Source organism: Pseudophryne corroboree, chromosome 1 (genome assembly GCF_028390025.1).
Source record: "Pseudophryne corroboree isolate aPseCor3 chromosome 1, aPseCor3.hap2, whole genome shotgun sequence".
Lineage (NCBI taxonomy): Eukaryota > Metazoa > Chordata > Amphibia > Anura > Myobatrachidae > Pseudophryne > Pseudophryne corroboree.
Window position 1 is genome coordinate 286,853,080 of NC_086444.1, and position 27,420 is coordinate 286,880,499.

At 45.5% G+C, this 27,420-nt stretch overlaps 1 protein-coding gene across 5 annotated transcripts in view; it reads left to right on the forward strand.

Moving 5' to 3' along the window:
• The window catches only part of NOS1 (nitric oxide synthase 1), a 460,601-nt gene that overhangs the window by 404,509 nt on the left and 28,672 nt on the right, over positions 1-27,420 (forward strand). For all 5 annotated transcript variants that reach the window (XM_063964335.1, XM_063964332.1, XM_063964336.1 and 2 more), the window contains exons 16-22: positions 6,985-7,043; positions 8,497-8,613; positions 12,617-12,791; positions 16,978-17,116; positions 18,612-18,690; positions 21,925-22,118; positions 23,184-23,353. In XM_063964335.1, the coding sequence (XP_063820405.1) occupies positions 6,985-7,043; positions 8,497-8,613; positions 12,617-12,791; positions 16,978-17,116; positions 18,612-18,690; positions 21,925-22,118; positions 23,184-23,353 (933 nt within the window). The remainder of the gene's footprint in view (positions 1-6,984; positions 7,044-8,496; positions 8,614-12,616; positions 12,792-16,977; positions 17,117-18,611; positions 18,691-21,924; positions 22,119-23,183; positions 23,354-27,420) is intronic.

Consider the following 27,420-nt stretch of genomic DNA (forward strand, 5'->3'; position numbering starts at 1 on the left):
CCACGTGGGTGGTTGTTATGCACACCAGTGCCAGCAGGAATGTACTGGTGTCTGAACGGTGAGGGATGCAAACCAAATGAACTCACAGACAGACTGGGGAATATGACATTACATACACAGAAGGTGATAGGGTAACAAAATAAACACAAAGTGAACAGAGAAGCCCAAAGGCTAAGAAACTGGGTGTCTCCCTAGTATTAGGAATGCTCAGATGGAAAGAAGCGAGATGTAGTGATTTAATACGTAGAGAACCCGAAATGCTGTTGCTAAGGGCAACAGCAAAACCCTAAAGGGTTACCAACGGGTGTGGCAGTAAACTCCTTGGTCAGAGATGGAATAATAGACACAAGGAGAGTCTCCACAATCCTAGTCCTCACTTGCAGTGCACTGGTTCAGCTTACTGCCACTAAACTGCCACCTGAACACCTTGCACAGTGAGAAAGGATTTTGGCAGGCAAGTCTGAGAATACACCCGCAAACTTGCTAAGTTCACAGAGTAGCAAAAGAACCCCAGCAGGTTAAACGACTGACTCCAGTCTTACTGCTAGGTCTGGATTGGCAGAGTGTAATACCAAATCCCAAGGCCTATTTGCAGTAAGCAACAAACAAATACAAAGTTTACACAGTACTAGCTAGCTTTCAGGAACTGACTAACCAACAAAGATTCAGCAGCATCTGCCTAACCTGAGAAGAGGGTTTATATAGCAGGTGCTGTCCACGCCCCACTCAGACCTCACAGACTGTGAGCACAAAAACCAGCACCGGATCCCCTGCCATGCACAGAGCCTGTAATCACTGCACAGCAAAAGACCCAAACCGGAGTACCAGCTACGCTCAGGTTACTCCGCTAGCACTTGTCTCCCGGTTGCCATGACGACGTGGCAGCACAGAGCAGGAGACCCTAACAGTACCCCCCCTCTGACGAGGGGTCAAAGAACCCCTACCACCGGGTTTATCGGGGAACTGCGAGAAGAAAGAGCGTAACAGTCTGGGGGCATGAAGATCACAACTGCGCACCCACGACCGCTCCTCCGGGCCATACCCCTTCCAGTGCACCAAAAATGACAGCCGACCCGAACCATCTTGGAGTCAAGAATCCTTTCAACAACAAACTCCCTCTGGCCACGTATCAGAAGAGGGGAAGGTCTTCCACTGGAAGAAGGATTACTAATCGCCCGTTTTAAAAGGGAACAATGAAATGTTTTATTGATACCCAAAGAACGGGGTAGATCTAACTGAAATGCCACCGGATTGATAACCCTAGTGATCTTATAAGGACCGATGAACCGGGGGCCTAACTTATGAGATGGCTGTCTCAACTTCAAATTCTTGGTAGACAACCAGACGAAGTCTCCTAATTTGAAGCTGCGGGGTCTTTTCCGCTTATCAAAAACCCTTTTGGTCACTAATGACACAGACACAAGGGCTTTCTTCACTCTCCTCCAAATACCTCTAGGGACCGAAACCACAGATTAACCACCAGGCGTGGAGTCCAGGGGGTCAAAAGAATTGGCCTTAGGATGATGCCCATACACACAAAGGAAGGGAGAGATCCCTGTAGCAGAGTGAGCCGCGTTGTTATAGGCAAACTCCGCCATGGACAGATGAGCCACCCAGTCAGTCTGACACTTGGAGACATAACACCTGAGGAAATGCTCCAAGGACTGGTTCACCCTTTCAGTCTGCCCATTAGACTGCGGATGGTAGCCTGACGACAAGCTGACAGAAATCTGGAGATCGGAACAAAATGCCCTCCAGAATTTGGCCACAAACTGGGATCCGCGGTCAGAGACCACATCAAGTGGCAACCCGTGGAGGCGCACAACATGCAGCATAAATAATTCAGACAGGCGTCTGGCCGATGGCAGCCCAACCAATGGAACGAAGTGCGCCAAATTCGAAAACCTGTCAACGACAACCCAGATGGCTGTCATCCCCGAGGATTTGGGCAAGTCCACCACAAAATCCATTGAAATGTGGGTCCATGGCTTAGATGGAATAGAGAGTGGATGTAATGGGCCAACAGGAACCCCTCTAGGAGTCTTATTTCGGGCACAGATGTCACATGCCCGAACCCACTGATCCACATCCCTAGCCACCGAGGGCCACCACACCGCCCTAGATAGCAACTCCCGAGTTCTGGCAATACCCGGGTGACCTGCCGACTTCTTGGCATGGAATTCCAGGAACACTCGCTGTCTTAACCTAGGAGGCACAAACAAAAGACCTACCGGAAGGTCTGGAGGAGCCTGCTCCTGTGCTCTAAGGACTAATGACAAGAGGTCCTGGGTAATGCCCACTTTAATACATGATGGGGACACAATGGGCAATGGCTCCTCGGTGGTCTCCTGGATTGTAGCAAAACTCAGCGAGAGTGCATCAGCCTTGATGTTTTTTGACCCAGGGCGATATATTATCAAAAAATTAAAGTGAGCAAAAAACAAAGCCCATCGTGCCTGCCTGGCATTGAGGCACTTCGCTGACTCTAAATATGCCAAATTCTTATGGTCGGTGAGAATTGAGACCACAAACTTAGCCCCCTCAAGCCAGTGTCTCCACTCCTCGAGTGCATCCTTAATAGCCAACAATTCCCGGTTACCCACGTCATAATTCATCTCGGCAGGCGAAAATTTACGGGAAAAGTAAGCACAGGGATGAAGGCGATTATCAGACACCCCCATCTGAGAGAGCACTGCCCCAATACCCATCTCAGAGGCATCCACCTCCACCACAAAAGGACGCTCTGGATCTGGGTATCGCAGCACCTTGGCCGAGACAAATGCCCTTTTGAGACGGGCAAAAGCCGCTTTGGCCTCACAAGACCAGTGAGCAACATCCGCCCCTTTCTTAGTGAGTGCCACCAAGGGCGCCACTATAGACGAAAATCCAGCGATAAATCATCTATAAAAATTCGCAAAGCCCAGAAAACGCTGAAGCGCCTTCAAACTAGTGGGCTGCACCCAATCCAGGACTGCCTGTACCTTGGAACCCTCCATTTGGAAACCTTCTGGGGAGATAATATATCCTAGAAATGCGATTTGCTGAACTTCAAATTCGCACTTCTCCAGCTTTGCCCCAAGCCGGTGGTCTCTGAGTTTCTGGAGGACTAAGCGTACATGCTTCCGATGTTCCTCCAGGGAATGGGAGAAGATTAGGATGTCATCTAAGTATACAACTAAGAATCTATCCAAATATTCCCTGAGCACATCGTTCATGAAGTCCTGGAAGACTGCCGGGGCATTACAGAGCCCAAAAGGCATCACCAAATATTCATAATGCCCTGAGTGGGTATTAAAGGCAGTCTTCCATTCATCCCCCTCTCTTATTCGGATTAGATTGTACGCACCGCGTAGGTCAATCTTAGAAAAAATGGTGGCAGTACGAAGCTGGTCAAACAAGACCGAAATGAGAGGCAGTGGGTATGAGTTTTTAATCGTGATACGGTTCAATTCCCTGAAGTCGATGCAGGGTCGCAACGAACCGTCCTTTTTACCCACGAAGAAGAACCCCGACCCAACTGGAGACTGTGAAGGTCTGATAAATCCCTTAGCCAAGTTCTCCTGAATGTACTCTGCCATAGCCTGAGTCTCAGGACGTGACAGGGAGTACAACCTGCTCTTGGGAAGCTTAGCATTCGGCAACAAATCAATGGCACAGTCATAGGGGCGATGGGGAGGTAGTACCTCTGCAACTCTTTTGGAGAACACGTCCACAAAATCTGCATAACATCCTGGCAATCCTGGCAAACTTAGCTGCGAAAGCCTGACTGGAAGGCTCAAGCAACTCCTGAAACAATCAGTACCCCAACTAAGAATCTCCCCAGAGACCCAGTCAAATTGAGGATTGTGGGCCCTTAACCAGGGTAACCCCAACACCAATGGGGCAAAAGTACAGACAGTCACATAAAAGGACAATTTTTCAGAGTGTGTGGCTCCAATAAACAAAGAAATCTGGCTAGTGCAAGAGGTAATTTTACCCTGGGATAATGGTTCCCCGTTTAACCCACAAATCTCAATTTCCGATGCCAAGGGTACTAAGGGAACAGAGTGTTTCAGGGCGAATTGGCGGTCCATAAAAACCCAGTCGGCCCCACTGTCCACAAAGGCCTCAGTCTTGACAGTTTGACCGAGGATCTTCAAGGTCACCGGAATGATAAAAGTCTTCTTGGGAAATTCCGACTTCTGACCTGACAGGATATTTCCCATCACCCTCAGGCCCTGAAGTTTTCCGGCTTTTCTGGGCATGATACTACCACATGACCTTTATTCCCACAGTACAAACATAACCCCAGCTGTCTCCTCCGCGTCTTCTCACGCGAGGAGAGGCGGGTAGCCCCAATCTGCATAGGCTCCTCGGAAAATTCCTCAGAGTCTGAGGTTCCCTTGGGAAAGAAGGAAACCTCGGTCTCCCTTTCAAGCCTGCGCTCTCTCAGCCGTCTATCCACCCGAATGGATAACTGCATGAGCTGATCCAAGCTATCAGGCAAGGGATATTGTACCAGTTGGTCTTTTAACTGGTTAGAAAGACCTCTTCGGTACTGGTGTCTCAGGGCTGGGTCATTCCACTGGGTATCATGGGCCAACCTCCGAAACTCCGTACAATAAACCTCAACTGGCCTTCGCCCTTGCTTAAGGATCGAAATCTGAGCCTCGGCTGAGGCCGTCTTGTCAGGGTCATCATACAACATGCCCAGTGCCGTAAAAAAAGCATCAACACTTTTAAGCGACGGACAGTCAGGCTGCAACCCATATGCCCAGACCTGTGGGTCTCCTTGTAGCAAGGAAATCACTATGCCCACCCGCTGAATCTCCGACCCAGAAGACTGAGGCCTAAGCTGGAAATATAGCTTGCAGCTCTCCTTGAAACAAAAGAACTGCGAGCGATCTCCAGAAAAACGATCCGGGAGATTTACTTCCGGCTCCTTAACCCCTGAAGGTACTGCTGCTGCGGGAGCTCCGCCAGCGGCCTGCGAGGTGTGCATTTTAATGGACAAATCATTAAATTGTCGAGTCAGGACCTGCACCTGATTGACCACCTGTTGCAAAGTATTTTGAGGGGTATGCTCCATATTCCCACAAAATTTCAACAGGAGTATTAGGCTGCTGAATATGTTATGCACACCAGTGCCAGCAGGAATGTACTGGTGTCTGAACGGTGAGGGATGCAAAACAAATGAACTCACAGACAGACTGGGGAATATGACATTACATACACAGAAGGTGATAGGGTAACAAAATAAACACAAAGTGAACAGAGAAGCCCAAAGGCTAAGAAACTGGGTGTCTCCCTAGTATTAGGAATGCTCAGATGGAAAGAAGCGAGATGTAGTGATTTAATACGTAGAGAACCCGAAATGCTGTTGCTAAGGGCAACAGCAAAACCCTAAAGGGTTACCAACGGGTGTGGCAGTAAACTCCTTGGTCAGAGATGGAATAATAGACACAAGGAGAGTCTCCACAATCCTAGTCCTCACTTGCAGTGCACTGGTTCAGCTTACTGCCACTAAACTGACAATTGAAAACACCTTGCACAGTGAGAAAGGATTTTGGCAGGCAAGTCTGAGAATACAGCCGCAAACTTGCTAGGTTCACAGAGTAGCAAAAGAACCCCAGCAGGTTAAACGACTGACTCCAGTCTTACTGCTAGGTCTGGATTGGCAGAGTGTAATACCAAATCCCAAGGCCTATTTGCAGTAAGCAACAAACAAATACAAAGTTTACACAGTACTAGCTAGCTTTCAGGAACTGACTAACCAACAAAGATTCAGCAGCATCTGCCTAACCTGAGAAGAGGGTTTATATAGCAGGTGCTATCCACGCCCCACTCAGACCTCACAGACTGTGAGCACAAAAACCAGCACCGGATCCCCTGCCGTGCACAGAGCCTGTAACCACTGCACAGCAAAAGACCCGAACCGGAGTATCAGCTACGCTCAGGTTACTCCGCTAGCACTTGTCTCCCGGTTGCCATGACGACGTGGCAGCACAGAGCAGGAGACCCTAACAGTGGTACAGTTTGAAAAAGTTTATAAAAAAAACTTGTGTCATCCATATGTGTGTCGACCACTTGCCTATCAACTTTTTGAACGGTCTACCTTTTGACCCTGTCACCCTAATGCATCTTGACCTATTGACTGTAGACAGTATACCCGGTCACAGTGGCTTCAGCAAAGAAAAAGGTCCCATAAATCCTTCATTTAGAAATGGCCCAGAAGATATGGACTTAGTTTGTGTTACAGGAACATGTGGGGATTTTCAGTACACTAAATTCTCACGTTATGTTTGTTCACCTTCCATGAAATGTGGAATGCTGCTTCATCACTAAAAAACAACTTTTCAAGGAAACAGTCTTCTTCCATTAGCCCAAGCAGATTGTTCCAGAAAGACAATTGCAGATCTAAGTCACTGTTCTTCACAGCTTGCAGTATCTGCAGACGGTAGAGTCTCATTTGCAAATGTTTCCACAGAAAACCACCATACAGTTTTCTGTGGAATACTAAGTTCTCTATCTTCTCAGTAGGTAGGTGTCTGAGGTCTCCTTGCGTAACATGCTCCACTGCTTCTTCCCCTATTGACAGACACCCAGTCGATTTGGGCTTACAAATGCAGCCCGTGTCTTTAAAAAATTGTGATTACCATTTTCAAATTGACTTGCCTCTGGTTGGGTCTCTCCCAGCTTTTGTCCAAAAATTCTGTTGAACACTAATGGCAGACTTGTTTGTATGAAAATCAAGAACACAGAATGCTTTATGCTTGTTGCCATATTTTCCTCAGCTGGCTCCTGATGGACACGAGCGGAATCAACGTGGAACTTGCGGTGGGAAATTTGAACTTAAAAAAGCACACATTTCGCAACAAGACTCATTACATTTCACATAGCAAATCTTAGGAATCAGGAGTATCATTTTGATTTACCCTATTTAAGTGATAATTGCTTTATTTTTGTATAGAGATTTGGTACATTTTAAGTGTTTTTACTTTGCAGAAATTTGGCTGTGCTCTGATGGAAATGAGACATCCCAATTCTAATTTGGAAGAGAGAAAGTGAGTTTGCATTTAGGAAAGAGCTCTTCAAGGGAGTAGGACAGGGGTTCCAAACACACACTAACAGCTCAGTTTTTAAGGCCAGCCATACTTGGGTACAAATGACATCATTTGTACCTTAGTTATGTTGATTTAACCATCTGTGCTCAAGCATGGATATCTGTAAAACTTGTTAGTGTGCCTTGAGTACCGAGGTTAGGAAACACTGGACTAGGAGCTAACTTTACAAAGTGGCAGCTTTTTTAAGCAGTCTCATCTCGGTGGGTTGGAGCTGAAAATATATAGTGAAACTGACATTCAGCGCAGAGCCCAATGGACTTCATACTGAATATAAGTGCCACTTTAATTTTCAGCTCCAACCTGCCGAGAAGTGTTGCTTCTTATGGGCCCTACACACTGGGCGAGAATACTGAAAGATATGAACGATCTCGTTCATTAATGAACGAGATACCGTTCATATCTTTCAGTGTGGAGGCACCAGCAATGAACGATGTGCGGCCCCGCACTCGTTCATCACTGGTGCTGCATGCAGGCCAGTATGGACGATCTCATCCATATTTGCCTGCACTGCTATGGAGCCGGGTGACGGGGGGAGTGAAGAAACTTCACTCCCCCCCCCCCCCGTCACTGCCCCCGCCGTCGGGTCGCCCGTCGGCTGTATCCGCCGTCGGGCAGCTCGGCGGCGGATCAACAAATGCGTAGGGCCCATTAAATATAGCCCCAAGAGTAACGAATGTCAGCTTGGTGGACAATATTTCACAAAGCGTATTTGCAACCCCCAACGATTGGTGAATTGAGAAAATGGTATTTCAAGAGGCAAAGCAAAAATTAGCAAATACAGTGGTAGCTTCAAGACAAGAAGCCACATTTCGGCATAGGAGGGCCAAATTCTGTGTGAATATATATTATTGTATTATTGTATATAAATATTATTGTAGTATATTATTTCGGCACAATAAAAAATATTTATAAACTTGTTTTAGGAAAAATTACCTGTTAGTGGGAAATATAATTACTATATTCCAAGAGCAGAAATGTTTTTGTTTGTGTGCATGTGCCGTGTGTGTGTGTGTGTGTGTGTGTGTGTGTGTGTGTGTGTGTGTGTGTGTGTGTGTGTGTGTGTGTGTGTCTGTCCTTACTGTGTCTGTGCATGTGCACGTGTATAAAGAGCTTTAGTTACCCTTTGGCTGCCATGGCAAAGCCTGTCATATTCTGAAGAGACCCTTATTAGACAGTGTGTTGATGTATGTCTCCAAAATCATGTTAATTAAGTTTCATAAATAATTACTCTTAATTAACCTAGATAGGGATAGACTAAGTTTAGAAATTGATTCAAGAAATGTACATTTCCGGAAAAACGTTTTGTCGTTAAGAAAACAGATTATATAAAGGAAAGCCTGTATATGATATATTGCAATGATATGGCTTACAATATGATTTTGTCTGTCTGTAGGAGCTACAAGGTGCGTTTTAACAGTGTTTCCTCTTCTGCTGATGCTCGGAAGTCAGCGGGTGATGAGACAGGACCAAGAGACAATTTTGGAAGTGCTGGTCCTTTGGCTAATGTTAGGTAAGGGTTGAATATTTTCTTTGTAGCTAATGAACTTCTCTCACTATTTATAATTTAAATTCTATTCGGCAGCTTTAGGCAGCGGCCTAGGGCACCACTGAGTCTGCCTATCACTGCCCTGTAAGTAGGTGGTGGATGCAGGTGGTAGTCTTGGAGCTTATATGACGCAATCTCCACACTCCACAAAGGGGCTGGGAAGTGGGTATTGGTGGTGGTGATGAAGGGGCAGTAAGCTGAATATTTGCCTATGGTGCCAAGAAACCTTTCACCAACACTGTGCACTCCTGAACCAGCGTTAATCAATGTACCATCTGAGAGCAATTAATGTACACCCGACCCAACATTAATCTATGTACTAACAGAAAACAATTAATGTACATCTAAACCAGCATTAGCCCATGTTCTAACATAAAAAAATAGTAAATGTATTAGTCTATGTACCAACAGAAGGCTGATTTTGTGTTCGGTTGGGCATACACTATACAATTACCTGGCCAATCGACCCAATACAGTATATTCGAGCAACCGATCAAAAAATATAGATTGTTGAGCATGACGGATCGTCCAGCATGTCCATCCAATGTGATAATTTGAAGTTGAAAGTCGGCCACATCGGGCAGTGTATGCTTTGCTGAGGCCGACCGATGGACAGTTAACCTGTTCCATCCAGGGAGGAATGGAGAAATGTCTCATTTTCACAGAGTGGAACCCAGATATTGTATACCATACACTGTGAGATACTGTATCTCACAGTGTATGCCCATGATATCTGATGGTGTTAGATAAAATGTCTGTCGGTCTGACAGGCATTTCATCAGGCTGAGTATGTCCAGCATTAGGAGTAAAACAACAAACAAAAGTAACTTTGTACCTGGACCAACCACGTTGCTATGCAAGGGCCATGAAGTGCAACATGGTTTTGCCAAGGTCCAAAGGTAAAGTACTTCCATTTTGTTTTTTTTAATTATTATTTTACATTTTGCGCTCTCTTAGACAGGGTTATTTTAAAAGAGTGTAGACATATCTGAGAACATTTTAAAAAGAACCAGCATATACTAATTATACATTTACGATAGTTCAACCACTGAAACCTACTAGATACATATAATAGACTAACACAGAATGTAATTTGTAGCACAGGAAACATTAAAATGATTAAAATATATATTAACCAGTTTATAACTTCCCACAGTGTAACAGACTCTGGATGTCATTATAGGTAATGTACAGCTAATTGCAGATTACATGTAAATCGGTTTACGAGCCTACTAATAATTAAAGGAAGCATTGCCAAGCCCATCCTCTTTCACTACTGCTTACTCCCTAGGGCCAGAAAATGTTGTAGGAAGGATAGTACTACCTTAAAACACTGTGCCCCTTATGTTATACAGATGGTGTAGGGGCTCACTTACAAGGCATGCTGAAGTCCTAAAGCAGCACCCAGGTTTGTTTATAAGAACGTTTCTGGTAAATCAGTCCATGTACAGGATAGTAACTAGTGAAATATAAGTCTTCTTAACATTCTATCAGAATTCACTTCTTAGGTATTTCTTTTTCAACTATGATGTTGTTATTAGCAAAGTTGGCAGCAAGTAATAGAAGTAAATAGACAACCTGTACGTAACAGTGTATGTTACAGATGGAATGATTTATTATATCACCTTTATCACACTAGTGCATATAACCAGCAAATTGGCCCTGTTTTTAATACTAACAAGTGGAAAATTATAAGGAAACATTGGGCTACAATGTTATGTGGAAGATATCTCAAGATAGTAGTATTTCCTCACACATAACAGAAGAGTAACTAGAACTCTTGGGGCCCATAGCAACATTTCAAACCGACCACCAAAGCTTCCAGAGAGACACCTCATTTTATACTTCATAGTAGTGCCATTGTTCATTGTATTCCCTATAGTATTTTCTCCTAGTTCATTTTATGCTCCATAGTACTAGAGTGTTCTAGTTCATTGTATTCCCCACAGTATTTCCCTAATTCATTTTATGCTCCATAGTAGCGCCCTTAATCATTGTATTCCTTATAGTATTTTTTCCTAGATCATTTTATGCTCCCTAGTACTGTAGTGTTCTAGTTCATTGTATGACCCACAGTATTTCCCTAGTTCATGTTATGCTCCATAGTAGTTCCCTAGTTCATGTATTCCCCGCAGTATTTCCCTAGTCCGTTTTATGCTCCATAGTAGTTCCCTAGTACATTTTATGAACTATAATAGTAGTTAATTTTTTGGCCTATAGTAGTGCCTAGTTCATTGTCTGCCCCATAGCATTTCTCTAGCTCAATTTGTAATCCATAGTAGTGCCATTGTTTATTTTATGGCTCATAGCCGTAGGTAATTTTATGCTTCATAGTAGCTCACTATATGGACCATTGTAGTGACCCCAGTTCTTATTATGTCACATTGCAGGGCCTTCAGTTCACATTATGCAACACAGTGCCACCAGCTCAGACTGTGCCACACTGCCCCTGCTCACATTGGGGGTTATTCAGATGTGGACGGAGTGCCACATCGCAAAGTACTGACTATCGGTACTTTCTGCATGTACAGGACCCATTCTGAACGTGTGTGAATGGGTCATGCAACATAGGATGCAGGACAGCATCAGACTGACAGGGATTGACATTCTGTGGCCCTTTTGGGGGAGGGGACGGCGACTACCTCTGTTTTCCAAAACGGAGGTATGTTGTCGCCATTTAGGGGGAGGGAAGAGGCCAGGGATTTCTATGGTAGCACAGAGATTTCCTGGCCTCTGCAACAGGCAGCTTAAGCGTCCCTATGGGTGCCGCAAGCTGCTCAATTGTGAGTGAATGATCCGATGCCTGCATATTAGAATGCAGGTCAGATCACTACTGCAGCAGAAGATGTCTACTTGTAATAGATGCCTTTTGCTGCATCACCATACAGTGCTATCACTTTAGTAAAGTATAGAAACTCCAACCACATCTGAATTAGCCCCATTATGCTGCAGTGCACCCAGTTTAAACTACAGTATGCTACAGTAATCCATTTTACCACGCTTCTCCACCTCAGGCATTTTCTTCTTCCCCGTGTGCTCTGCACGCAGAATCTGCTGCACATGATCCACTGCAAGGCAGCAGGCTGGTAGAAAGGTACAGCCTATAACCTACTTGCCACAATCTAGTGTATTGAATATACTTATTTTATATACTAACATTATGTCAAGTAGTTTGAAGACTGTCCTTTTTTGTGTAAAAATATATGTAGCACATTTATCAACGTGTGATAAAACTTGTTGTAATAAAATTTGTTGCATAAGATATGATAAATGATGCTCCAGCCAATTAGCTCCCAACTCTAATTGTTCAAACACATAACAGTTGGGAGCAGATTGTCTGGAGCACCATTTATCATATGCAGCGAGTTTTATCATTCACAACGCATTTTATCAGTCGTTGATAAATGAGCCATATAGTGTAATCTGTTTTTTACCATCATGACTGAGCTGGGTGCCAGCAAGAGAGACACGCCCTAAAAGCATATCCTGGGTATGCAACCACGTGTTATTATGTGGAAGTTTTGAGAGCACAGCCTTACTGTATTGAGCTTTTGCGTGTCTGCCCTTGTCAATCCCTGTTTCTCCTGACAAGGTGTAAGGTGACGCAAATCTAGGATATATAAAAATCTATGGCCCAGATTTATCAAGCCTTGGAGAGTGATAAATTGCACGGTGATAAAGTACCAACCAATCAGCTGCTAACTGCCTTGTTAAAGGCTGTGTTTGAAAAATGACAGTTAGGAGATGATTGGTTGGTACTTTATCACCATGCTATTTATCACTCTCCAAGACATGATAAACCTGGGCCTATATTTTAGAAAAATGTGTGTACAGTACATCCACCTCTAAATGAGTCCCATTGTGTATATGTGCTGCCTTGCATGATAATGTGGCACATATTCTTTTGTTGATATTTGGATTTTTGTAGTATTTTTTCTTATTAGTTGTATTGCTTATTCTACTGTAGATTCTCAGTCTTTGGACTTGGCTCTCGAGCTTACCCTCACTTCTGTGCCTTTGCCCGAGCTGTGGACACCTTGCTGGAAGAGATGGGGGGAGAACGAATAATGAAAATGGGAGAGGGAGATGAACTGTGTGGACAAGAGGAATCTTTCAGAACTTGGGCTAAAAAAGTGTTTAAGGTAACATTTATTTTTTATTTTCTTTACTAGTCCTGAACAATCCTAGTGTGGACTTAGTTTAGTCCCATGGCCACACTTCTCCTAAAGCTGCACTACCACTGATAAATTATTTTTGCTGTGGTAGCTTCTCCCCCAGGCTGGAACCCAGGTAGTATTGCACAAATAAATTATTGGTTGAGAAAGTGATAAAATAAGCTATGTGCGGGCCTGAGGAATTCTTCAGCGGTTAATAAAACCCTAATACATCAAATGTCTTTTACGAGGTATGGCCACCGGAGAAGCTATATTGGAATGATGGTGTTTATTCATGAAGCGGTGAAAAGAGTGTAGAAGTGAGCCAGTGAAGAAGTTGCCCATGGCAACCAATCAGCCGAAACCGTAACTAGACTTTTTGGTCCCCTGTGCCAGAGAGACCATTGGCACCCCCTCTCCTCCCATTTTTTTCATTAGGGACATAAGGTGCATGCCTCTTGGGGAAGGGGCATGCCAAGATTGATTCCAGAGAAAGCCCATGCTATGATGCCCCTTCCCACTTTATATATATATATATATATATATATATATATATATATATATATATATATATATAAAAATAATTACAACACATACACATTTGTAGACCACTACAAGAAAATGGATTGGGATTCAAATCCTCTTTATACCACATTCATGCACGTAACTTGAGAGCTCGTTGTTATTTAGTTACAGTACGCCTTATTAAATAACACATTTATATTCATATACTACCATACTCATGATTCAATCCTATAACCTTTTGAATTCTAATCAAACACCCTACTCATTGAGCTATTTGATCCTGCATAAAATAAATAAAGGACAGAGTGACTGAATAACAAAGAAATCTCAAGTTGAGTTTATGAATGTTGTATAGGTATAAGTGACAAAAGGGGTCAGGGTAGGAGACAGCAGCGGTCAGGAGATGCTTGGCTTCAAAAAGGGGGAAAGCTGCAAGTGAAAGTAATGAAAATAGATTATTCACAAGTGCCCCCAACAGCGCCCCCCTGCCTGCAGTGCTATGTGCGGTGTAACCCTCCACACACACCTAGTTACGGCCCTGCAATCAGCTGTTAAGTAACATTTGTCAAGTGCATTCTACACAATTATACGTAGTAGCTAATTGGTTGCCATGGGCAACTTCTCCACTGGCTCACTTCTCTATTTTCACTGCTTCATGAATAGACCCCTATAGCTGTCACAGATGATGGGACCTGGGGGTGGGAGGAGTCCAATGATGCCAGTCTCCTCTTTGCAGTTCCATGCATGAGCAGTGACTGCCAACTGCACAGTGTAGGACCATGCGAGATTTCAGTTCCAGAACTGAACAGAGATTTACAATGCATGCTCTCTGGTTACAATGCATGCTCTCTGGAGCATATGGGGACCTCCAGAGGGTTGGACCCAGGCTCGGACTGGCCCACAGGGGTACAGGGGAAACCACCGGCAGGCCCCACTGCCTGGGGGACCCTCCTCCTCTAGGGATCAGGTTCTAGACTGTGCACTTGAATTATATATTATACATATGTTACCTTATAGAGGTACAGAGGATTATGATGTATTCTCTACAGTACATTGCTGTCATTAATATGGCACATTATCATGCATGCACTAGCATTACTATATAAATTATCAAGGAGCCCAGAGCAGGTTCTCTATAATGGTTAGCCAAACCTCTGTGGTGGCTGGCCACACCCCCTTTGGAGGCTGGCCACACCTCTAATCATGGGCCCTACCACTGCATACCCCCGGTGGGCCCTTCATACTCCAGTCCGACACTGGTTGGACCTGCTTTGCAGTTCCCAAATTTCAACACTTTTGTATTACACCCTGAATAGGGATACAGACTTAGGGGGACATGTACTAAGCAGTGATAAAAGTGGATAAGTGAGCCAGTGGATAAGCTGCCCATGGCAACCAATAAACATTGACGTAACATTTAAAATTTGCATACTATAAAAATATACAAAACAGCTGATTGGTTGCCATGGGCAGCTTCTCCACTGGCTCACTTCTCCACTTTTATCACTGCTAAGTACGTCGCCCTTAGAGACTAAGGATATGTTCTGAAGTCCAGAGCTTCAGATTGTGTTCATGCCCAAAATTTAAAAGGGCAATGCTTTTACTAGCCATTTCTCCATGTAAAAGCATTGCCCTTTTAAATATCGGGCATGTAATCTTCCTTGCTAGAAGATTACATGCCCGATAAATCATGATCAGCAGAGGAGAGCCCACAGGCAGCATACCGTTCCTTCATGTGGGAAAAAAAGACTTAACGTGACATTGAGCAGACATTTGTAGCTTCCTGGCAATCCGCTGTGAGCCTGCCTGAATTATAAATCAGTGTCTGTAGATTCTACTCATATGTTTACTCATCATAGTAAAAGAATGAGGGTTGATCCCCATCACTTTTTATTTCATGATAATAAAAATCATAAATATGAAATAAGATACTGTAGTTTCACATAAAATAACAAATATATATTTGTACCCAAATTCAGGGCTTACCTTAGATACAACATTTACAAATTACAAATGACATTTTTGATCATCATCATTTATACTTTTAATAATCTATGATTTTAGTTACAATTTTTTAATGTGGAACTGTTTATGAAGAGTTTATAGAAGGAATGGGGCTAATATGTCTATATCATTGTGTCCATTTTACATTTTGCAGCAATTAATAATGATGATACTGTATATAACTAATAATACTACACACATCTAGAAATGATCCAGTGGTTATAAACACATTTTATGTGGCATTTTGGAGTGTTGAAAGCAGTATTTGGCATTGGACTAAGGGGGTCATTCCGAGTTGATCGCTCGCTAGCAGTTTTTAGCAGCCGTGCAAACGCTATGCCGCCGCCCACTGGGGAGTGTATTTTAGCTTAGCAGAAGTGCGAACGTATGTGCAGCCGAGTTCTGTAAAAACAGTTTGTGCAGTTTCTGAGTAGCTCTGAACCTACTCAGCGCTTGCGATCACTTCAGCCTATTCGTGCCTGGATTTGACGTCATACACACGCCTAGCCACACCTGCGTTTTTTCAGACACGCCTGTGTTTTTGCAAACACTCCCTGAAAACGGTCAGTTGACACCCAGAAACGCCCCCTTCCTGTCAATCTTCTAGCGGCCGTCAGTGGGACTGAAAACTTCGCTAGAACCTGAGCACAACTACAAAGGGTTTTGTACCCGTACGTCGCGCGTGCGCATTGCTGGGCATACGCATGCGCAGAAATGCAATTTTTTCACCTGATCGCTGCGCTGCAAAAATTGGTAGCGAGCGATCAACTCAGAATGACCCCCTAAGTTACTGTAGAAGCTCCAAAGTGTAAAGGGCCCTACACACTTACCGATCACACTGAGCGATATGAACAATATTGTTCATTAATGAATGAGATATCGTTCATATTGTTCAGTGTGTATGCACTAATGATGAATGATGCATGGCCCTGCGCTCGTTCAGCGTTGGTACCGGCTCATTTATACATGCAAGCCTATATGGACAATATCGTCCATATTAGCCTGCAGGGCTATGGCGCTGGGTGACGTCAGGGAGTAAAGAAACTTCACTCCCCTCGTCACCCCCCCCTCTCCCCCAGCACCCCACCTCACTCCCGCTGCCGGTTCGTCGGGCACCTTGGTAGAAAATGGCCAGTGTGTAAGGCCCTTAACTGTACAAGATTGTACTAAAAGTACCAGACAAGACCTGGTTTCCCCTAGCACAGTGGGAGCTTTCATGAGTCCTTTTGCCAAGTTTTCTTTTGCTGTGCGATTGTTTGCATCCAATTAACCATGCCTACAAATGCTACCGCACCATCCCTTTATTTCATTTCAGTAATCTGGCTCTGGACATAAAAATCTTGTTTCTGCATTGCACTGCAAAAATACATGCACCAGTGAGTCTATTCCCTTCCACAAATGTCCTAATTCCTCCCAGTGCACACTTTTCCCCAAACATTTGCTGTTTTGCACTTTGACCCTTTGGCAAAAACCTAGGAGGAGTTGAGTTGCAGAGCGTTACTGCAGAGTATTAAATGCTGAGCTTTTGTGCTCCTTGTAGGTGGTCACAGTATAATACATAATTAAGATACATGTTACATTTATCAGTTATTTTGTATGGTGAAAACACTACTAACAGGTTCCTTTTGGTTTCTGTGGTATACAGGCTGCATGTGATGTATTCTGTGTAGGAGATGATGTGAATATTGAGAAAGCAAACAATTCTTTGATTAGCAATGACCGCAGCTGGAAGAGGAGCAAGTATCGGATCAGCTTTGTGGCTGAGGCTCCAGAGCTCACACAAGGTACATGATCTAGAATGACACTGTACACATGTATTCTTCCTAGTCACAATGATGTGTCTGTGAAGATGACCAGGGCTGTCATCAGAAATTGTGGGGCCTAGGACTGACAAAATTGGCAGCCCCCCACCCCGGAGCAAAATAGACTGTGGTGCCCCCACTCCCATGACATCGCTTGTACAGCAGCACAGCTGAGGGGGCAAGGGAGCTAGTAATGTTCCAGATGAAAGAAATCTCCGGCCACTTACCCCAGTTTTTTTCAGCCTTAAACCCCCCTGTGTTTATGCAGTGTCTTTCCAGCTCCAGTCAGCCACCTTCTGTCTCTCCAGCCAGCCCCCATTCTGTCTCTCCAGCCAGCCCCACCTTCTGTGTCTGCAGCCATCCCCCCTTTTGTGTATCCAGCCAGGCCACCTTCTATACTTCCAGCCAGCCCCCCTTCTGTGTCTGCAACCATCCACACTTCTGTGCGTCTAGCCAAGCCCCCTTCTGTGTGTCTAGCCATCCGCCATTCTGTGCGTCTAGCCAGCCCCCCTACTGTGCATCCAGCCAGGCTCCATTCTGTGCATCCAGCCTGGCCAGCTTCTGTGTGTTCAGCCAGGCCCCCTTCTGTGTGTCCATCCATGCCCCCTTCTGTGTCTGCAGCCATCCCCCTTCTGTGTATCCAGCCAGGCCACCTTCTATATACTATACTTCCAGCCAGCCTCCCTTTTGTGTCTGCAGCTATTCACACTTCTTTGCGTCCAGCCAAGCCCCCTTCTGTGTGTCTATCCATCTGTTCTTCTGTGCTTCCAGTCAGCCCCCTTCTGTGCATCCAACCAGGCCCCATTCTGTGCATCCAGCCTTGCCAGCTTCTGTGTGTCCAGCCATCCCCCCTTCTGTCTCTGCAACCATACCCCCTTCTGTGCATCCAACCAGGCCTCCTTCTGTGTGTCGAGCCGGTCTCCGCATCCAGCCCCCGAAGCCCACAGACACTTACCTTCTCCTGTGTCTCTGCTGGCTGCAGAGACACAGTGTAAAAGCGGTGCGGCATGCGTGACCTCATGACATCACAGCACCTTGCCTCAATAAAAAAAAAGTTGCACCTACCAGGCAGCCGCTGGCGAGTGTCAGACGCTATGCGGCCCTGGACCCCACACCATTTATTCTATATGGGGTAGGATGCAGGAGCGGGCCCTCCTGACCGGGCTCGCAGTCCCTCCCTGATGGTGGCCCTGAGGAGGACATTAAAAAAAAAACTAAGCACTGTAGCTGTTATGCTGATGAGAGCTGACTTTACATTCTTCGTTTCTATACATTAACTAAAGATTAACATATGAAATAGGTGAAGTTATTGATAAAAATAAAAAAAAGAATTTCTAAATGACTGGGCTACTGTCATACAGATGTCTACATACTGTAATTATCAGTTACTATATGTATAACTAGAAATAGGACACTTTGATGTTATTTGTAAGCACAGTGACATGTATAAATTTGTCTATAATAACTATTTCAACAGCTCTGTACAGTATTCACAGGAAGAAAGTGTATGGTGCCCGAATGTTGTGCCGGCAGAACCTTCAAAGTACTAAATCCAGGTATAGTACTGTATTTGTAGTGTTCTTATTTATAATATTGCTATAATGTTTAATAAACATTAGATCTGATTACTAAGGGGCTAATTCAGACCTGATCGTAGATGTGCTAGATTTAGCACATCTACGATCAGTCACACAGACATGCGGGGGGATGCCCAGCACAGAGCTAGTCCGCCCCGCATGTCAGTCCCTGCCCCGTCGCACAAGTACAAAAGCATCGCCCAGCAGCAATGCTTATGTACTTCAGGAGTAGCTATCAGCCAGCACATCTCCTGCGCGCTGGCAGGGAGCTACTCTTCGCTACCCAGGTTGCAGCACATGCGTGTGACGTCACGCAGCTGCTGCAGCCCGCCCCCCCAATGGTCCAGGCACGCCTGCATTGCCCAGACCGCACCCCCTAAATGACGGCAAAATGCCGCCTGCCTGCCCCCTTCTGCCCAGCGACCGCCTCTGCCTGTCAATCAGGCAGAGGCGATCACAGAGCTACACCAGCCGTCGCCTATCTGCCATACGCCAGTGCCGCACATGCGCAGTTCAGACCTGATCGCTGCTGTGACCAATCAGGTCTGAATCAGCCCTTAAGTCAGTAAATAGTTAAACTTCGGTTATAATTATCTATAGCTGTCTTTCCATATCCCATATGTTCTCTACTCTACTTTACATAACTCTTAAGCAGTGCTTAAAGTGGTCCTAGAGAAGTAATAAAGGTATTGGGTGCACAAAAGGGGCATGGTCTCAAAAAGAAAGGGGCCTGGTCACTCAATAGTATCCCCAATTAAAATTATGCCACGCAGTAGCACAATCTTATTCACATTACACCACATAGTAGTGTCCCTTATTCATGTTATGACACATTAGTGCCCCTTATACACAAAGCCCACAGTAGTAGCACCCCTAATACACATAATGCCCACAGTAGTAGCACCCCATAATACACATAATGCCCACAGCAGTAGCACCCCTTATACAATGCCCACATTAGTAGTGCCCCTTATGCAATGTCCACTGTACTGGTAGTGACCACAGTGGTAGTGCCCCTTATATAGAGCCCATAGTAGTGGTGCCCTTTATGCAATGCCCGCAGTAGTAGTGCCCCTTATGTCCCCAGGAGTGATGCCCCTTATGAAGTGCCCCCTTTACAATGCCCTCATTAGTAGTGCCCCCAGTAGTAATGCCCTTAATGGTAACGCCTCTATGTAGTATTGCTCCCAGTAGTAATGACGCCTGTAGTAATGCCCCCAGTCGTTTAGCCCTATAGTTTAGCGCCAGTAGTTATGCCCCCAGTAGTTTAGCCATCAGTGGTAATGCCCCTGCACTTATAACCCCAGTAATTTATCCCCCCTTTAGTTTAGCCCCCCAGTGGTAATGCCCCCAGTAGTTTAGCCCCTGTAGTTATGCCCCAAGTAGTTTAGCCTCCCCGTAATTTAGCCCTCATGTAGTTTGCCCCATGTAGTTTAGCCCCCAGTGGTAATGCCCCCTGTAGTTTAGTCCCTGTAGTTATAGCCCCTGCAGTTATGCCCCCCCAGTAGTTTAGCCCCTGTAGTTTAGCCCCCATGTAGTTTGCCCCCATGCAGTTAGCCCCCCTGTAGTAAGGCTACCAGTAGTTTAGCCCCTGTAGTTTAGCCCCCATGTAGTTTGCCCCATGTAGTTAGCCCCCAATAGTTTAGCCCCCCCCATAGTTTAGCCCCCCCCCATAGTTTAGCCCCCCAGTAGTAATGCCCCAGTAGTTTAGCCCCTGTAGTTATGCGACCAGTAGTTTAGCCTCCTGTAGTTTGCGCCCAGTAGTTAGCACCCATGTAGCTTGCCCCCTTGTAGTTTGCCCCCAGTAGAAGCGCCGCTAATACACTCACACATATGGCAAAAAAAATACTCACCAAGCCCCGCTCCTGTGTCCGATCGCTGTGGTCTTTCCGGCATCCGCTCCTCTGCACTATGGGAGAGACGTCATGACTTCTCTCCCGTAGCGCACACTGACAGAGCTGGGAGCCAGGAGCCAGAGCTCAGTAGTGAGCTCCTGACGCCGGCTTCCACTGTGGAGAGTGAGCCAGGCGCCCGCTGGTAACACAATCTCAGCGGGCGCCCAGCATCTCCCTGCGGTGCTGGGCACACATCGGGTTAGGTGGGCCGGAGGAGGCGGCCAAGTGGAACTGACGGAACACAGTTACGCCCCGTTCCGGCTCACTTTAACCCCTGCTCTTAAGGGTATATTCAATAAGGAGCTGCAGATTCTTTTCTTTTCTTTTTTTTAATAAATAAAAAATTAATAAAATATAATAAAAGCTAAACTACAGTAGACTTGATTAGTATTTACTGTATTCCTTTTGCCGTTTTAAAACAGTCATATTAGTAGTAGAATTAGTTTCATTGCTGACCACTTATTAGCCAGGTATTCCACAATGTTAAGCTGTAGTAAAGCTAAATTTAGCAGGGGAATACGTGCAGGGGGGTGGTCTTCAGTATGCCGACTGTTGGGATCCCAGCGCACAGTATACCGGCGCCGGAATCCCGACAGCTGACATACTGACACTTTTTCTCCCCGTGGGGGTCCACGACTCCCCTGTAGGGAGAATAAAATAACGTGGCGCACGTAGCGCGCCACCGTGCCCGCAAGGGGCTCATTCGCGCTCGCCACGCTGTCGGTATGCCGGCGGACGGGCTCCTGGCACCGGTATGCTGGTCGCTGGGAGCCCAGACGCCGGCATACCATACTACACCCGTGCAGGGCACCATAGTAAAATTTGCAATGGCATCCTAAAGTTATACTATAACTCCTGACCACAGGACAGTTTGAAGGTTTCTTGACTGGTATGTGGTTGTTAGGTCGAGTACACTAAGGTCAACATGCATTAGGTCGGCATGGTTAAGGTCGACATTGGCAATGGTCGACACAGGAAACGGTCGACGTGAGTTTTTTACAATTTTTTTTCAATTTTAACTTTTTCATACTTTACCATCCACATGGACTATGATTGGGACTAGTAACTACTGCTTGGCACCTTGCCGGAAGCAGCCATGCGAGAGGATGCGGTGCACTAATTGGGATTCATGGTGATTTTACGGAGTAAATGACACCCAAGAAAGTTTTAAAAAAAGGCAATATTTCCTGTGTCGACCTATTGCACGTCGACCCTTTGGGGTCCATCTAGACACTGTCGACCTTTTTAGGGCCGACCCAATGATCCACACTCTCTATGACTGAAGATTATGTTGCCTAAAATAGCCTTTTTTCTGTAGTCGCTCCACTATATTACTTCGACTTCACACCAATGGACACCAAGAGCTAAAGTACAAACCAGGCGACCACTTGGGAGTGTTTCCTGGCAACCATGATGATCTCGTCAATGCCTTGATTGAAAGGTTGGAAGATGCACCTCCAGTCAATCAGCTGGTGAGAGTGGAGATTTTGGAGGAGAGGAATACTGCCTTAGGTAAGATGAACCTATTTATGTATATATACACATATACTTACATTTCTCAGCTCAGTGTGTTTCAAGCAGACTCATACTATGTACATTAAATACATACTGAACTTGAAACCCCTATAGAATATAACTATAAAAGGCGGGATGTGGTCAATTTACCTACAATCAAAATCTCGACGGTTAAAATCCAGACAAGGTCAAAATCCCAACATGGTCAAAATACCGACATTTAAAATATTGACAAGGTCAAAATGTCGACAGGTCAATAGGCAATTCAATGCATCAAGGGATATTCAGCCAATGAAATCTTGCTTGTCTCCACTCACATGCCATAGATTTGCATGTGAGCAAACAAGTTGGACTTCTGTACCATAATGGCCAGAAATCTCCACAGATGCATGAATAGGCTCCATAGTGCAATGCTCCCAATGGCATTACATGGCTGTATTCCAACTGAGTGACACAGGGGCTGAATCAGAAGTATATGGAATTCACACAGCAGCTGCGTCTAGTTTGGACACAGTTGTGAGAAAATATGATAATGCTGCAGGAGGCGTCTTGTGTAAATAGACACCTCCTGGTGGTTCTCTGATTCGCTGCTGTGTTCGAAGATGCAGCCTCAGATCTTCTGCGAGAACATCAGAAATCTGAGTATCACACGGCAGAAGGCGGTTGCCTCGGCATGACTACATAACAGGGCCAACAAATCCCCGTTTTGTAAAACGCTCACAGTCGCTGCTCCCAAACAGCTTTGGAAACACTCCACTGATCTGCACGTGCGCAGATTTATAACCATTGGAGATGTACTAAACAATCATGTAAACATGTAGTATATTCATTATACAATAGTAACACTTTTCAACATTTCACAAAATACTCCAAACTCATTCTGTGTACATACTTGTAATTACATTGTCAAAAAAAAAGTATGTAATATATTTTCTTCCATTCATATACAATTTTAGCACAAATAAATATTTATTATATTTATTAAAATAGCCGCAGCATTTTTTTGTTGGCCGCCTGCTATAGGAAAGCTGAGTACTATGCTATGTTGTGTAATCTGCACAGGTGTAATTAGTAACTGGACAGAGGAGGAGAGAATCCCTCCATGCACCATCTTCCATGCCTTCAAATATTTCCTGGACATCACAACTCCGCCCACCCCAGTCCTCATGCAGCAAATTGTATTTCTTGCTACCAATGAGAGAGAGAAAAACCGCTTGGAGATCCTGAGCAAGGTGAGATGTTATGTTCTGATGTCATCCATGACCTGAGAATGTGCAGCGAATTAAACAGTTTGTAATACAAACTGTCAATAGAGATGTGCACCGGAAATTTTTCGGGTTTTGTGTTTTGGTTTTGGATTCGGTTCCGCGGCCGTGTTTTGGATTCGGACGCGTTTTGGCAAAACCTCCCTGAAATTTTTTTGTCGGATTCGGGTGTGTTTTGGATTCGGGTGTTTTTTTTCCAAAAACCCCTCAAAAACAGCTTAAATCATAGAATTTGGGGGTAATTTTAATCCTATAGTATTATTAACCTCAAAAATCATAATTTCCACTCATTTCCAGTCTATTCTGAAAACCTCACAATATTATTTTTAGTCTTAAAATTTGCACCGAGGTCGCTGGATGACTAAGCTAAGCGACCCAAGTGGGCGGCACAAACACCTGGCCCATCTAGGAGTGGCACTGCAGTGTCAGACAGGATGGCACTTTAAAAAATTGGCCCCAAACATCACATGATGCAAAGATAAATAATAAAAAAAAGAGGTGCAAGATGGAATTGTCCTTGGGACCTCCCACCCACCCTTATGTTGTACAAACAGGACATGCAAACCCATCATTTCAGCCACAGTGTCTGCCACTTGACTGTGGCTGAAATGACTGGTTGGTTTGGGCCCCCACCAAAAAAAGAAGCAATCAATCTCTCCTTGCTCAAATTGGCTCTACAGAGGCAAGATGTCCACCTCATCATCATCCTCCGATTCCTCACCCCTTTCACTGTGTACATCCCCCTCCTCACAGATTATTAATCCCCACTGGAATCCACCATCTCAGGTCCCTGTGTACTTTCTGGAGGCAATTGATGGTGAATGTCTCCACGGAGGAATTGATTATAATTCATTTTTATGAACATCATCTTCTCCACATTTTGTGGAAGTAACCTTGTACTCTGATCGCTGACAAGGTGACCGGCTGCACTAAACACTCTTTCAGGGTACACACTGGAGGAGGGGCAATTTAGGTAAAATAAAGCCTGTTGGTGCAAGGGCCTCCAAATTTCCTCTTTTTCCTGCCAGTATACGTACGGACTGTCTGACATGCCTACTTGGATGCTGTCACTCATATAATCCTCCACCATTATTTCAATGGTGACAGAATCATATGCAGTGACAGTAGACGACATGTCAGTAATGGTTGGCAGGTCTTTCAGTCCGGACCAGATGTCAGCACTCGCTCCAGACTGCCCTGCATCACCGCCAGCGGGTGGGCTCGGAATTCTTAGCCTTTTCCTCGCAGCCCCAGTTGCGGGAGAATGTGGAGGAGCTGTTGACGGGTCACGCTCCGCTTGAGTTGACAAATGTCTCACCAGCAGGTCTTTGAACATCTGCAGACTTGTGTCTGCCGGAAAGAGAGATACAACGTAGGCTTTAAACCTAGGATCGAGCACGGTGGCCAAAATGTAGTGCTCTGATTTCAACAGATTGACCACCCGTGAATACTGGTTAAGCGAATGAAGGGCTCCATCCACAAGTCCTACATGCCTAGTGGAATTGCTCCGTTTTAGCTCCTCCTTCAATGTCTCCAGCTGCTTCTGCAAAAGCCTGATGAGGGGAATGACCTGACTCAGGCTGGTAGTGTCTGAACTGACTTCACGTGTGGCAAGTTCAAAGGGTTGGAGAACGTTGCACAATGTTGAAATCTTACTCCACTGCGCTTGAGTCAGGTGCATTCCCCCTCCTTTGTCTATATCGTAGGCAGATGTATAGGCTTGAATGGCCTTTTGCTGCTCCTCCATCCTCTCAAACATATAAAGGGTTGAATTCCACCTCGTTACCACCTCTTGCTTCAGATGATGGCGGGGCAGGTTCAGGAGTGTTTGCTGGTGCTCCAGTCTTCGGCACGCGGTGGCTGAATGCCGAAAGTGGCCCGCAATTCTTCGGGCCACCGACAGCATCTCTTGCACGCTCCTGTCGTTTTAAAAAAAATTCTGCACCACCAAATTCAATGTATGTGCAAAACATGGGACATGCTGGAATTTGCCCACATGTAATGCACGCACAATATTGGTGGCGTTGTCCGATGCCACAAATCCCCAGGAGAGTCCAATTGGGGTAAGCCAATCTGCGATGATGTTCCTCAGTTTCCGTAAGAGGTTGTCAGCTGTGTGCCTCTTATGGAAAGCGGTGATACAAAGCGTAGCCTGCCTAGGAACGAGTTGGCGTTTGCGAGATGCTGCTACTGGTGCCGCCGCTGCTGTTCTTGCTGCGGGAGGCAATACATCTACCCAGTGGGCTGTCACAGTCATATAGTCCTGAGTCTGCCCTGCTCCACTTGTCCACATCACATGTCCGTGGTTAAGTGGACATTGTGTTAGGCGCCGAGGGTCCGCTCATCAGTGCGGCCGGCGCCTAGCAACGGGGACGCCACTGTCGGATCGTGTTCCCCGTTGCTGGGTCTAAGTTTATATCATCACTGGTTTCCTGGCTGTGTAGCATGCAGCTGCACGGCATGTTGTAATTATCACTCATCTGTTTCCCTGGCCATGCAGCTTGTCAGCTGCATGGCATTTAATCCAATCAGCCTCCAAACAGCTGATTGGAAGACTCTCTGTTAAAAGCACTCCCAGGACTCCTCACAGACGCCGGTGATAGCTTCCTGTTTGCCTGATTCTGCTGCAGAGAGAGTTCCCAGTCCCGGTCTGTTCGTTTGTTCCTGTTCTCAGTTATCCAGTACTCGGAAGTTACCATCTGTTCCTGGAGTCTGACCGAGCACCTTTAACATCTGGTGGTGTTCGTGAGTCGCGGCGCAGCCGTGTGTTGCGGCTTGTCCGCTACTATTTATTATTGTGTTTATTTTGAGTTCTGGTGCTTTGCGGAGGATTCCGCTTCCACAAGATCCACTCTGGTGTCCAGCGGTGCCGGATAGGAGTATCGGATCCGTGGATCCTTGGTTGTCCTTTTCACTGGCGGCTAGTCCGCACATACCTTTTGATTTAGTTAAGTTAGCTTGTAACCCCTGGCTTGGTTGCTTAGTCAGAGGGCCCCTTGTTATCTCCCTGTCTCGGACTTCCCCTTGTCTCCCATTAAGACCTGCGGGGGCATCGGGGTTGGGCAGACATAATCCGCCCTTCGAACGCGGCTGCCATGGGCTCAAGCAACCATAGTCTCGCAGGGGATTTCTGATAACACGGGCGAGACAACGGAGTTAGGGCACCAGGGGTTACTAGGCTCTCCAGCTCCCACAACCTGTATTTCATTCCTGTACTCAGATCTCTGCCATAAGATCTTCTCCAGTCTGGAGTACAGGAATCGTAACATTATCACCGGCCAGACAAAAGAAAAAATTTCTACAGGAGTTCATTTTTTCACTTATCCAGTAGGGAGAATTTTGTCGGCCTCATGAATCCCACCGGTGTTGGGCCAAATCCTGGCCAGTTTTTGGTTAGTCAGATTCAGGAACTTACCCAGATGGTTCAGGATCTGTCCCTCCGGGTGAGCTCACAGGAAGATCTGTTACGGACTTCCCCGAGGGTCATCCCTGAACCAAAAATGCATCTGCCTGACCGTTTTTCTGGGGATAGAAAACAGTTTTTTAATTTTAAAGAGTCTTGTAAACTGTATTTTCGTTTAAGACCAGTTTCCTCAGGTACGGAGGCTCAGCGGGTTGGAATTATAATTTCTCTGCTTCAGGGGGATCCTCAGACCTGGGCTTTTGGTTTAAAGACAGACGATCCGGCCTTATCGTCTGTAGACGCTTTTTTGAAATCTTTAGGGCTATTGTATGACGACCCTGATAGAGAGGCATCCGCAGAAAGTCAGTTGCGTGCTCTAAGACAGGGTAGGAATCCTGCAGAGAATTATTGTACGGAGTTTCGCCGTTGGTCGAACGACTGTGGCTGGAATGATCCTGCCCTGCGCAGTCAGTTTCGCCTCGGCTTATCTGAATCTATAAAAGACAGCCTCCTTCAGTATCCCGCTCCTGAGAACCTTGATAAACTCATGGAGCTCTCTATTAAAATAGATCGTCGGCTCAGAGAGCGGAGGACTGAGAAAGGGGCATCTGTAGTTTCTTTTCCCTGTGTT